Source organism: Artemia franciscana, chromosome 7 (assembly GCF_032884065.1).
Source record: "Artemia franciscana chromosome 7, ASM3288406v1, whole genome shotgun sequence".
NCBI classification, from domain to species: domain Eukaryota; kingdom Metazoa; phylum Arthropoda; class Branchiopoda; order Anostraca; family Artemiidae; genus Artemia; species Artemia franciscana.
This window is the reverse complement of record NC_088869.1, coordinates 54035238-54048653: the sequence shown is the minus strand read 5'-3', so window position 1 is coordinate 54048653 and position 13416 is coordinate 54035238. Positions and strand designations below refer to the sequence as shown.

Below are 13416 nucleotides of genomic sequence, written 5' to 3'. Positions count from 1 at the left end.
GATCCAACCACCCAAGGTTAAAAAAGTCCTACCTTATTTCTATTGAAGAAAATTCAACTAATTCCAATGATTATCAACTGGAAGTGATTGTTCTAATTGGTATTGTTAATTCCCCATCTATACCTCGTGTTTTGAATAATGATAAAAATAGTTCCCCTGGATCAATTGTTTCTGCAAAAATTACCACCTACCATCAACCCCAAATTACCCTGCAAATTTCTTGCTCCAGTAAAGATGAATTGACATGCATTGCAAAAAAGACTAGTGTGTTTGAGCCCCATACCTGTGAAGATTGCCTAAAACAAGATGCAGAAATCATCAATTTCAAGAAACAGATTATTAATCTCGAATTTCTTTATGATAGCTTGTCTGATCTTTACGAGCGCCAGAATAGTCATCTCTTCAAGGACTAAGAAATCAAATTGTTAAAAGTTGCTTTTCAGCTTGCAATTGTTGAAGCTATACATACTTTAAATTCCCCTACATAGCCCAGAATTCCTCATTTAGCTGATACTTCTGCAAATATTCAATACCAAAATTCTTTGGTTCATCAAGCAAGTGCTAGTGTACTTCCTTTGTCAGAATTTTCTCAAGGGATTAAAAAGGTTACGCAACCTAATCATACTGACCTCACTTCAACCAAAGATAATTTATTGTTGAAATCCAGTGTTAACAACACATCTTTGAAAAGTGACAATGCAGTTGAACAGACAAGCGGAAATTCTTACACAATGCAATCAAATATTCAAAAAAATGAGCTTAATGATTTTACGCATAATAAACCTAATGTGTTTTTTAACTTCTTAGATAGTAGATGTATTTCTAGTAATTGTAAATATTTACACATTTGTAAATTTTATGTTTTTAGCCGTTGTACAAATAATCTGTATAAATACCCCCATGTTGATATTTGTAAAAAATTTTCAAGTGGAAGGTGCTTTGGCTGTACAAAAGCTCATATTGAAATGCCCATTAAAGGTCGTAGTAGGCTCCACGAAACTGGGCTGCCCAGAAGCCACCTTAATCCTGCTAAATTTACTAAGCATTTTAAGTCGTGTAGTTTTGCTCGTGTATCATCAGAGGCGGGGAGTAGGTTTAAAACCCAACCTTTTTTAGGGCAGTGTCGAAGGCACTCACGACCCCCTCCTCCTCTTGGTCAGGTTCCTGTCGACTTCCATTCTTATCCCCCTGCATTCTCAGATAAACAATTAATAAACCCTTCCCGATTACATACTCCCCCCCATACCCCTTGTTATCTCCTCCCCCTCTCTGTATACAGACCCTCCCTACACTGCCGCAAACCAGCAATTTCTTGACAGACATGAATCACTATTCCCACCCATCCCCCCTTTCCCAGCACCTTACAAAACCCCACCCCCAGCCCATTTGTTTTATCCCTTGTGCCTACCCTGTAAACGTGACTCAGGTCTTGAGACTTTTTGCATTCAATAATTGTCATATAATAAGTCCTTGTGCTTTGTCCATATCCTTGCCCGTCCCCCCACATCCAAATCCCCAAAGCAAATCCTTCTCTTACCCTTCTTCTCCAAAGCATAATAAAATTAAATTAAAACTCTACCCAGGAAATTCTCAAACCCATCAAGTCTCCCTGTTGCGATTCCCTGACTGGTTTGTTTTTCCTAAACTTTTAGTTACTAATGCTGAAAGTCTTAATTTTGAAAAACTTACTGAACTCGAGGTGGTTTCAGAATCAAATTTGATAGATATTATAGCTGTTACTGAAGTTCAATCCCATGACCCAGGGTCCCTACGCCTGACAAATTATTCAGAGTTTATTAAACTCCATCCTTCAGACCACCCACTTGGGAAAAAAGGTGGCGGAGTTTTTTTTTTACTAAGAGTCACCTTTACCCAAAGGTTATTTAAGTCCCTAACTTATCCAAGTATGATGAAATCCTCTGGCTAATTTTTAGACCAAAAGTACTCCCTTGTCCATTAGTATTATTGCATTAGCTGTTTTCTATTACTCCCCAAATCAAAATATCGAGTCAAAACGTCATCTAGCAATTACAGACAAGTGCTGATTTTGTTATTTCTAAGTACCCCAATGCTGGCCTTTTTTTAGTTGGCAATGCCAACGACCTTAAAATGGATTCTTTTTGTGGTTCACTTAAAGTAAAGCAAATTGTTAAAACACCAACGACTCGGGGTAATACCTCTCTTGATGTTATTTTAACTAATATGTACAATTTTTACAGCCTTCCCTCAACTTTGCCCCCATTAGGTGGGGGTTATCATCTTTCCATTCTTTTGTCCCCCTCCTCAAATTTTAAGCATACTTTCTCAATAGCTTATAGCACTTACCGCCCTCTTCAAAATTCTTGTCTCCTTTCTTTTGGTATATGGCTGAGTACTGAAGATTGGTCCGACATTTTTAGTTTACAAAACCTTGATGAGAAAACAGCCACGTTTCATAAAAAGCTAATTGATAAATATCAAATTTGTTTCCCAGAAAAAAGGTTTAAACGGTTCTCAAGTGATAAACCCTTTATTAATCAAGCAATAAAAACACTAATTAGAACCAAATTGAAGCTGTTTAAAAATGGTAAACTCGATAAAGCCAATATACTAAGAAAATCAATTAAAAGAGAAATTCGTAAATTGGCACAATCCTACTACAAAAATAAGATCGAAGAATTGTTCACTAATAAGCCAAAAAACTGGTATTCCGAGGTTAAAAGGCTATGTGGCAGGAGTCTTGACCAGCTTAATTTCAACTTACCAGAGCCCCCTGATGTTACTGCAAATACTCTAAATAAATTTCTCGCTTCTATTGTCCAGAGCCTTCCAGCATTGCCAATCCAATTATCAACAGGAGCCCCACCCCCCTTTTTCCCGACTGTTTCCCCGTATGAGATTGAAAAAAGAATTGATAAACTAAGAAAGACAAGCGTTTGTCCTTTGGATATCCCGCTTCCTCTTATTAGAGCCTTTGGTGACTTCCTGTCTAAGCCCTTGTCTGTCCTGTTTAACGAAATTACTAAGTCTGGGCAAATTCCAACAATTTGGAAACAGGGTTTCATTACCCCTTTGAAAAAGAAAAACGGAAAGCCTGGCTTTGAAGGCGTTTGACCTATTACGATTACTCCTATTTTTTCAAAATTGTATGAAGGATTCCTTGCAGATTTGCTAAAGGAAAAAATCCTACCTCTTACTGACCTGAAATGATTCGGAAACCTAAAATCAACTTCTACTTCCCGCTACCTCGTTTCTCTTATTGACCACATCGGGAAAATCCTCGAAAAGCATAATTCCTAGCTAAAATTAATTTCCATTGACCTTCAGAAAGCCTTTGACCTTGTTAACCACAATATTTTAATTGAGAAACTAGAAAGCGAGTTCAATATCGATCCCTTACTGGTAAAATTGGTTGCCTCCTTTTTAACAAATAGATCACAGGTGGTTAAATACCAGAACCATTCCTCAAATCCTCTCCCTATTTACAATGGCATACCCCAAGGAACTCTGCTAGGCCCCCTCCTTTTTTCAGTCATGATTAACAGCCTCGCGAAGGAAATTCCTGACCGTTGGAAATTTGTTGATGACCTAACGATTGTTGAAAGTTGCTTCAGAAATATAATAAGCGACCCTATGAGTATCCTCAATGAAATTGGAAGTGAGGTTTTGGACCTAGATATGACAGTAAACCCCTCTAAGTCCATGATAATGCTGATTTGTTTCCTCAAATCCTCGCCCTATTTTCTTAATCCTATCCCTCCAGAAATTTATGCGTCCTCGGTTAAATTACTTGGAGTCACAATTTCTTCAAATTTAAAGTGTGATATCCACGTTAAAGATATCATCCATAAAGCTAATGCGTCTATCGCCCTCCTTAAGCTCCTAAATAAATATAGCGTCCCCCCTTCTCACTCCTTAAGGTTGTACACGTTTTTTGTCCGCCCGCATCTTGAATATGCTTGTCCAGTTTGGCACCCTGGCATCTCCCGTGAAGAATCAGACAAAAAGCCTTGCGAATAATTTTCAAAGAAGGCAAGGTGCCTTACTCTCTGCTCCTAAAAAAAGCAAGTTTGGAAACCCTTGAGCGAAGGAGGTCGTCGTTGTGCCTCCGTTTTTCAAAAAATGCAATAAGGAACCCTCGGACGGCAAGTATTTTCCCCAAACGTCACTCACCATCCAGATTACGAGAGCCTCGAGCTGTTTCTGGGCCTATCCCAGTTTTGTCCCCCATTCGCTGCGTTACTTCCAGATATGAAAAAACCTTTGTCCCCTTCATCACAGAAAAGATAAGTAAAATAGCCAACTAGTTTCTCCCCCCTCCTTTTTTTCATATGAGGTGCTTTAGGTTGCACTAATTTGCTTGCCCCCCGCTGTTTTGGTTTAGTTTTCCTTTTAATCATATGTGTTTTTCGTGTGTTTTATGCTTCGTTCCTTTTTTTGTGAGTTTTTGGACTTTTTTTTAGTGTCCCTTTTAATTTGTAGATATATATGTTTATTTCTTGTTCTTTTCTGTATTATTAGATTTTTTGTCCCCTTCCCTCTTTTCTGACTTGTATTTGTTCAAGTTTAGTTTGACAGATTTTTTTTTCTTTCTTTTTTTTTTTACTCATAATTTGATTATTCATTATTATTAGTGTTTTTTGCTTTGTTAGTCGACTCCGAAGTCCTAATTCGGCCCTTTGAGGGCTTGTGATAGCGATCTTTTTGAAATAAAAAATATCTCATATCTTGTCCTACATTTAATAGTAAATTAATCCAATTTCCAGGTGATATATTATTAATGCTACAGAGATTTAACTGTTGAAGTGGTGATTAGCTGTCTGACTCCTGGGTATCATACCCTAACATTTGAAGGCACATTATAATCTGATCAATAGAAACATCTTTCAAATTATAAATTGAGAATAAATTATTTTAGTGTATACCCTGTATTAGTGTATTTTAGTTTATTCATTTTCTTTTGTATACCCTGGTGCTAAGCTTTGTATCATCAAAGGGAGTTTGATGAGGGACATAAAAAGTCATGTATAAGAAACAAGGGTAAATTTATACTATAGGAGATCCATTTGTTTCTTTATTATTATTCAACAATTTGAGAAAAAATCAACACAGTTAAACCATAAGGCTCAAAAGCAAATTTTTGATTGCTCATTTCAGTGCTTTTCCTGAGCATAATGACCAATTTCATTGCAATTACATTCTTGCCTCCCTCTCTCCTAATGAAGCCAAATGTATCTCTATGCTCATACATAAGTTGTTTGATTTTCAATGGCTTATTTGATATTATGAGCCAATTGTTGGTAAAGAATGCACAAAATAATGGAAACAAAATAAGCTGCCCAATGTGTGGAGAGCAAAGGAAAATTTATTGTATTTTCTGGGGAAGTGCGAAGGATTAAGGGTTTTGAGAAGGGATATTTTTAGAGTGGATGAGTGGAATGAGCCTTGGGCAGAAAAGTTGTGGGAAATGGGTATTTATCAGTATTAAGAATCTGGTATCGTTTATGTGTGTGTGTGTGTGTGTGTGTGTGTGTGTGTGTGTGTGACCTGTTGTGAGGGTACTATGTGATAGATGACTTAGTTGTTTGTATTAGTGTTTTTAATGGGTTTTCTGTGATTTAATTGTTTTAATCAAAAGTTTAAATTGAATCCTTTCATTGTATTTGTATGCTGTTTTTTTGAGGCCATGGGCTGCATTTTTTTTGTCAAATATACTATGTTATACTGCTGTGCTCTATGGCTTATGTGAAAACACTAAAAAAAAAAAAAAATAAAAAAAAGAATGATTGTTCAATAGAAACATAGAAATATTTTCAAGAAAGTTTTTCCTACTCCCACAAAAATAGGAAGAAATCATCAGTTGGTTTATTTGCACTAGTTTTATAGCTATATTGCATAGGCTGTAAAGCAATGATTTTTGTTCATCCCAAGTTTCAACTGTGTTTTTTCTTCCATTAGAAAAAAAAAAAAAAAATCAATTTAAGAAGATAAGAAAAGAGATGAGTTCTAAGCAATCTCTAAAATTTTCTGATAGCCTGCTAGTGCTACAGGAAAAGGGGCCATATCAGTGCTATCCTTGCAGAAAAAAACAATGATGTTGTCTATGTTTTTAAGGTGGGGGACTGTAAACCTCAAGTCAATCAGATTATGATGATGGTAATTTAAGAGGTGAAAATTTTGTATCAATTTGACATGACATCATGTTTGAGGGGTTTCATGTTTTTTTCAAAATTCTCTAAAATTTGTATTCATGTTATTTTTTTTTAATTTGCATTGAATTGTCCATGGGAAAGCAATCTGTATTCAGATCTATACTGCATTTTTCTAATGATTGCCCCCGAATTTAGAAATTAGAATGATTTCTAATGACGTCCCCGTTGTAGTTGTGTCCCTGTGTCCCGGTCGTCATTTATATTCCTTGTGTCCCGGTCGTCATTTGTGTCCCGGTGTCTCGGTCTGTAATTTCTCTTTGAGTGTCCCGGTTGTCATTTATATTCCCTGTGTCCTGCTTGTCATTTGTGTCCCGGTCTGTAATTTCTCTTTGAGTGTCCCGGTCGTCATTGATATTCCTTGTGTCCTGGTGTCCCGGTCTGTAACATACGACAATAGATCAATTGTGTTGTAACTTTGTTCACGATCCCATTCTACACATGTAGAAAAAGAACAGTACGATTAGGTGAAGACATTCCCAAATGCTTGAGAAGTTTGTTTGCAATAGATAAGCACAAATCTTCAATCATAACTAAAGTGCAGTTATAAATTTCTGTTGTAAAGTCCTAGGTCATATTTGACCTTTCTAGCCGTATTCGGTCGAGTATATTCTCGGTCATTTGCAATTTGTATTTCTCCCATAACTCTGTAGGAGATGAAGGAGAGCAACTTTTGCCGGAAGACACGGGCTGTAATGTCATGTCTATGAACCGGCGATTGTCCAGGATGTAAAAGCTGTTGTATCTAATCCCAAGATGGATTATATGTAAATGTAATAAATGACGAATCATTAATCTATAGGCATAATATTTCATTGTGCTGCATTTCTTATCCATTTCTTTGTTAGTGGCTGGATTTATCAATTTAATATTAAAGTGATAGCCATCAGCTCCATCCCAAAAATGATAGGATATTGTAGGGCATCGTAGCATCGATGAATTTAATAAAAACTTCTCTTTGAAACGCCTTCTTATATACTTATAATGACGTCATATACAAAGCCTTGACGTCATATACAAATCACCGACCATAACGATTGCCACTTCGTTGATAGTTGCGTATCAGTAGGCATCAATTCGATTGCTGTTTTGAACAGAAGCACTAAATTATTATTTATGTGGAAAAGATGTTGCAACTGCGAAACGATAGTCCTTTCAACGTCGTTTTTTTATCATTGATATCAGTTTCAAGTTGTTTGGTTTGTTTTACCTTGACTTGTCTTTAATCACTATGAAATACATATCGCCGAACCTTCGTTTTTTTAACTAAAATCTGGTAGACATTGATGACCTTATCCAAGTCAAAATCCCAAACCCAATCATCATCGCTATCTTTTTAGTTTTGATACGTTTTGACTCTCGCTGTCCAGGCTGTTTTAGGTTGCTCTTGTGATTTCTCGACATGCTTTCTTTTGGTGATTTCTCTTTGAGACGCAAGCCTGTTTTCACGCTGTTGTTGTGATTCCTTGGCACGCTTTCTTTTCATACTTTCTCTATTAGCTGCAAGCATGTTTTCACGCTGTTTTGTGATTCTTCGGCATGCTTTCTTTTCTTACTTTCTCTATTAGCCGCAAGCCTTTTGGCATTAGCTCTTTGAGCAGCTTCCTCAGCTGTTTCTTCTGCCATTGTAGGTTCTTCTGTCATTTTAAGATCTATATTAAAAGTTTCTCTTTGATGTTGTGATTCTTTGGCACGCTTTCTTTTCATACTTTCTTTATTAGCTGCAAGCCTGTTTTCACGCTGTTGTTGTGATTCCTCAGCACGCTTTCTTTTCTTACTTTCTTTATTAGCCGCAACCCTTTTGGCATTAGCTCTTTGAGCAGCTTCCTCGGCTGTTTCTTCTGTCATTGTAGGTTCTTTTGTCATTTTAAGATCTATATTAAAAATTTCTCTTTGAAAGGCCTTCTTATATACTTCTAATGATGTCATATACAAAGCCTTTGACGTCATAACAAACATGAAAACAGTCGACAAAAAACTTTATGACGGCATAATGCTCAATCCTTATAATGACGCCAGTCGACAAATATGACGTCAGTCGACACACAAACATGACGTCAGTCGCCACACAAACAACTTATTTATATACTAGCTGTTAGGGTGGCGCTTCGCGCCACCCCAACACCTAGTTTGTGGGGGCGCTTTGCCCCCCCCCCCCAAGCCCCCCCGCGTGCGCAAGTCGTTACGCGCCATATTAGTTACGTGCCATTGTAGTTGTGTCCCTGTGTCCCACCTGTGAATATAGATATATATATATATATATATATATATATATATATATATATATATATATATATATATATATATATATATATATATATATATATATATATATATATATATATATATATATATATATATATATATATATAGATAGATAGATAGATGATGCATAAAAAAGGATACCACTGCATTCACAACCCAGTTGCATGCCTATCAGGTTCATTGGTAAAAACATGGGTGAATGGCTCATCAAGAAGATCATTTCTACACTGGGTGCCTAAGAGTTCTTTTCTATTGGCTGTAGTTACGAGTTTTATTGATCTGGTTGTGATCTCTGCTGGACACAGTCCCAAAATTTCTCCTGGAATATCAACACTGACATGTTTTTTATAGTAACTTGTTTCTCTTTCTTTTTCCAGTGGCGTTTCTTTAAGTTTCTTTGATTTCTTATGCTAGTAGATAATGATTTCAGTCCTGGTAGATAGCCTAATTCTGACATCCCGAATTCTCTTTATGTAAGAAGTCATGATTACTATTTATTGAGCTTTGAAGCACAATTAGAAGGGAATGAATTCAACAAGTGGTTTGGGGTGCAATTCAATAAGCACAATTCCATAATGGTCACCAAAAATAAGAATCATTTTTGCAATAAGCCCTATTTGACATGGGTTTGATTGTTGCTGTAAATTAATGATTTGGAAATGCACTTTTTAATTGTAGCTTTTACATTTATGATTTCTTTAAAAGTTAACTTAGTTAACTGTTGCAAATAAAATCTTCATTTTTTCACTGCTAATAGCACAAAGAATCCTGACCTCACAAAACTAGGAGTGGAAATAGAAGTATTATAATTGTTACTTGGGCTAGCAATGTCCACATAAGATTCAGAACATTTTCAACTCACTGTACTAAACCTGCTTAACCCAAAGCGTAGGCTTGTCCAAGCCCACCTCCCCCCAGAAGTTTCAAGTACTCAATTAAAATTCGAACTGTAAAAACCCATCACGAAAATGAAACAGACTTGGAAGCCATTGACATCACAACTCTACATAGTCTTGGATCTATTCCATTGTCCCTCAGTGAGTTTTTTAAATTATGCATGAAAGGGAAATGGAATATTGGTGGCAAACCTGTTCTTGTTCCACTTCCCCTGATCTGAATTACTGCATTGTCCAAAGCTCCATAATAAACACCCTCCCCACCAAAGATTGGTCAGGAAGATGCCCTTTGCCTTTCAAATTCTTGAGAAGTAATGGCTAAAAAATGCAGTTTATTTAGACACTGCTTCCTATCTCTGAGAATTTTTTTTTGGATAACCCAAAATTAAAATGGCAATATTCACCTATGTCAGTACTGCAACAACATCATTTTAACTGTCCCACGCTAGAAGACATCTTAACGAAACAAGAAAACTTTGTGTAATTATAATGACAGAAAAAGTAAATGCACAAAGGGGGGAGGGGAATCATTTTGTCCTAAGATAGGATCAAAGGAACCTTCCTCCCTTTCCTATAGAAAAATAGAGAATCAACAAACAAAAGTTCTTTTTCCTACTGTGGAGATTTTTCACATGAACATATCCCAAACCACAATTATATCTGACCATCCAAACCAAAATAGTGTCTGACCATTTAAATGCCCACCAATTACTTTAAAACAAAGATCCCTCTATTTTGTATATATTACATCACCTATGTGACTAGTACAAACAAGGTATATAGTATTAACCAAAGGAGTAAGAGATCAATTATTACTAAAGGGTATAAGGACAGAGTTTCCTCACTGTTCACAGAAAGGGATTAGAGATTCAGTGTACACTGTTGACAAAAGTAGTTCTGAGAGGGAGCTCAAACACTGTTGGCCAAAGTGGATTGGAGACAGAGTTTGTGTACCAATGACCATGGAGTCTCTCAATGACCTTCAGTCAAAAGAACCATTCAGCCCTACAGATTTAAAATCCTTTTTTGATTCTAATATCTTTAATAATACCATCTTTATTAATATGTATCAATTCCTATTTAATATCCCTAGAAAATTGCGCCCAAGGATCATTCTTCTTCTTGAAAATTCACTCCTTTCCTCCAAAGCAAATTCTCTCCCTTAAAATTTCTGTCCCTTATGGAAAATTTCCGCCGACGGTTCTTCTTCATTGGATGATTGGGTCCATGAACCAGAAAACAGAATATTTCATTGGATCAATAAACACAAACATTGAATTCTTACAAACTTCATGCTTTCTGGAGTAGAGTTAATCCAAAACTAAATAAGTTTATTTTTACCCCTACATTTGTATAAATTGCCTAATTAATTTAGGCCTATTTTGATTAAGAACATCTCTTCATATGACTTTTCACTGCGTTTTGCAACAAAATTATACAAAATACAAATAAAATACGATTCTATGTGTGCCTTTAAATCAGAAAGGCCAAGGCTTGGCTCAAAGAAATGGGACGTCTCCATGAAACTCTCAAAAATACCTCTTAATATTACTTTTATGTGTGTTTTGCAAGAAAATTATACAAAATACGAAGAAAATCCCATCCTGTGATTCAAATGTGTGCCTTTCAATAAGAAAGGCCTAGTCTTGGCTAAACAAAATGTGCCATTTCCATTAAGATCTCTCAAAAGTACCTCTTGATAGGGCTTTTCAATATCTTTTGCAACTAAATTATGCAAAATACAAAGACACATGGATTCTATGATTCAAATATTCGCTCGTCAATACCTCAGACATTTTTTCTATGCTTTTTGCCTAAGCCGTTTCGATTAGTGTTGCTACGTTTGAGGGTCCAGGTGGTTCGGCAAAAATTTATTCTTGCTCAGGTGATACTTACCATTTTCAACCATTGTAAATTCCCCTTTTTTGGGTCCTACTCTTGGTCTCATTGTAATTTTAATAATAGCTCTGAGGTTGAATGTGGTAAAAGCACAAAGATTTGAAAACATGCAATTGCTTCATATAATACTCATTCTAGTTCTAATTTAAAGGGAAATTGCCAAGACAACAAATGTAATTTTTTACTTAATGAGGATTTAAAAAAATTGTCTATTGTTATTAATTATTTTGATTCGTTGTGATCCTCAAATTCGGTTGTCTTTTTTTTTTCGTGATTCGTTTTCATTTTTGATTGGTTGTGGTGCTCGTTGGTGCATGTGTTCTAACCTCATATTTCTTTGTGCTTCATTTTAGTTGGTAATTATCTTAAATATTTTCTCCATGCCCCTTTTTTAGCTGTTGGGATGGGTCTTCTTACATTTGATGGTCCAGGCTGTTCGTTTTCGGCAATTAGCAATTTTCGTTTTTGGATCTTCCTTGTGACGTCATTTAAAATGAAAAACGTTTTTCGAAAAATAAGGTACTAACCGTATTTTCTCAAACTCGTGATTGTTTTTAAGTTCAAAAAGTATATATTAAAAATAGCATTCTGTGGACTGCCTAATGGCCCATGAAGCATTGAAGGGTCAATAGGCTGGCGTCTGATTTGGTTTGCCCTTAAAAAGGGTTCTATATCCCACAATTACAGAGATCAGTTGGACTCTTCCCTAGATCTCTACAACCGTGTGTCCTGTATGGTGAGCAATAGGGGAAAAGACTAAATTACTTTTGTATTGAATATTTTATAATAGGGAGAAAGTATAGTTAAAAAACATAGGAATTTGCTGCACAAACCTTATGTATTGTAAGTCTAGTTTGCTGCAAAATGATGAAATGGCCAAGAGTTGAAAGAAAGATGCAGTACAACAAATCTTGTATATACCGAACCTCTTTATTTTGTGAACTTCTTAATGGATAACGTACTAAAATATTTTTTTGGTTTATGGTGTATTGTACTTACAGGTTGCTCCACCTGAGGATTTGCAATATGGCGAAGAAGAAGTTACAGGTTGGATTCAGTCTTTTAAAGATGTAAGTTGAGCATTTTTGGCGACTGTTTGTATTTTTTAATCTTTTAAGGAGGGATGCACATCAGTGATGGCTCAAGCTAATAAACACTTGCTGCTCAACTCTGAAAGTAAAGGTGTATGCATTCCAGCCTTGAGGAAAGGGAACCCGATTTTTTAGGGGGGGGGGTCTTTCAAACTGGTCTTAAAACACTCTTCCTATGTTCAGGTTTGTCTCTGGATGCTTATCCTAATATATGGACATAATTCATGAGATATAGTTTAGATAACAAGTTAAGGGTAATGATATTCCAACCTTGAGGGAAGGGAACCTAAATTATATTTTATGAGGGGGAAGGTCGTCCAATTGGCTTTAGTGAAAATATTCTTCCTATGCACAGGTCTATCTTTAGATGGATAGCCTAATATCTTGAAATTAATCATGAGATTTATAAATCTTTTAATGAGCGCAAGTATTCAGGGCAATGGCTAAAATTTGAGTATTGTTTTCTAAACAGTTAAAGTGTTCAGACTGAAAAAGGAAGAGGAATGTAAAATATAATTAGGTGTAAGATATACTTCAAATTAAAAAAATGTCTATGTAAGAAAATAAAACAGCCCAGTTTACAAGTTTTACAGTGAATGTTTAGTTGCTTTTTAAATATTTAATGTAAAAAAAAAGAAAAAAAATTATAGAAAAACTCGTTTTCAAAATCGACCAACAGGATAAAACGAAGAGTGCAAAACAAAGTTTGCATGTTGTGGAAAACGAGTTAAAAAATCAAGTTATATAAAAGCCAGTTCGTTTTGTGCCTGTCGTTTTCACTTATGTTCATACATTCTAGTGAGAAAAAAAAAATCTATTTTTAGTCCATTTTGAAAATGAGCTAAATTTTATTTTGTATGTATTCATCTTAATTTCAAAAATTCATCTTATTTAAGATTCGAACCTAAGTTACCATGGCCATAGGCAACTGTTCCTACTGCTGATCTACCAAGTCTTGTATAATGGTATTTGTTTATTACTTTTTCCTGTGCCCAATCCCTAGATTTCTACTGCTTCGTTTATTCATTTATACAAAGAGGAGTATAGAAGAGAGGTGAATTTTGATAAAAATTTTGA

At 35.7% G+C, this 13416-nt stretch overlaps 2 protein-coding genes across 3 annotated transcripts in view; one reads left to right on the top strand and one right to left on the bottom strand.

Annotated features, from left to right (window-relative positions):
- The window catches only part of LOC136029464 (DNA-directed RNA polymerases I and III subunit RPAC1-like), a 120995-nt gene that overhangs the window by 4171 nt on the left and 103408 nt on the right, over positions 1–13416 (top strand). Inside the window, exon 2 of the mRNA XM_065707884.1 lies at positions 12250–12318. Coding sequence (XP_065563956.1) covers positions 12250–12318 — 69 coding nt within the window. The remainder of the gene's footprint in view (positions 1–12249; positions 12319–13416) is intronic.
- LOC136029465 (maleylacetoacetate isomerase-like) overlaps positions 1–13416 on the bottom strand; it is a 127734-nt gene that overhangs the window by 79974 nt on the left and 34344 nt on the right. The gene's annotated exons all lie outside the window — the stretch shown is intronic.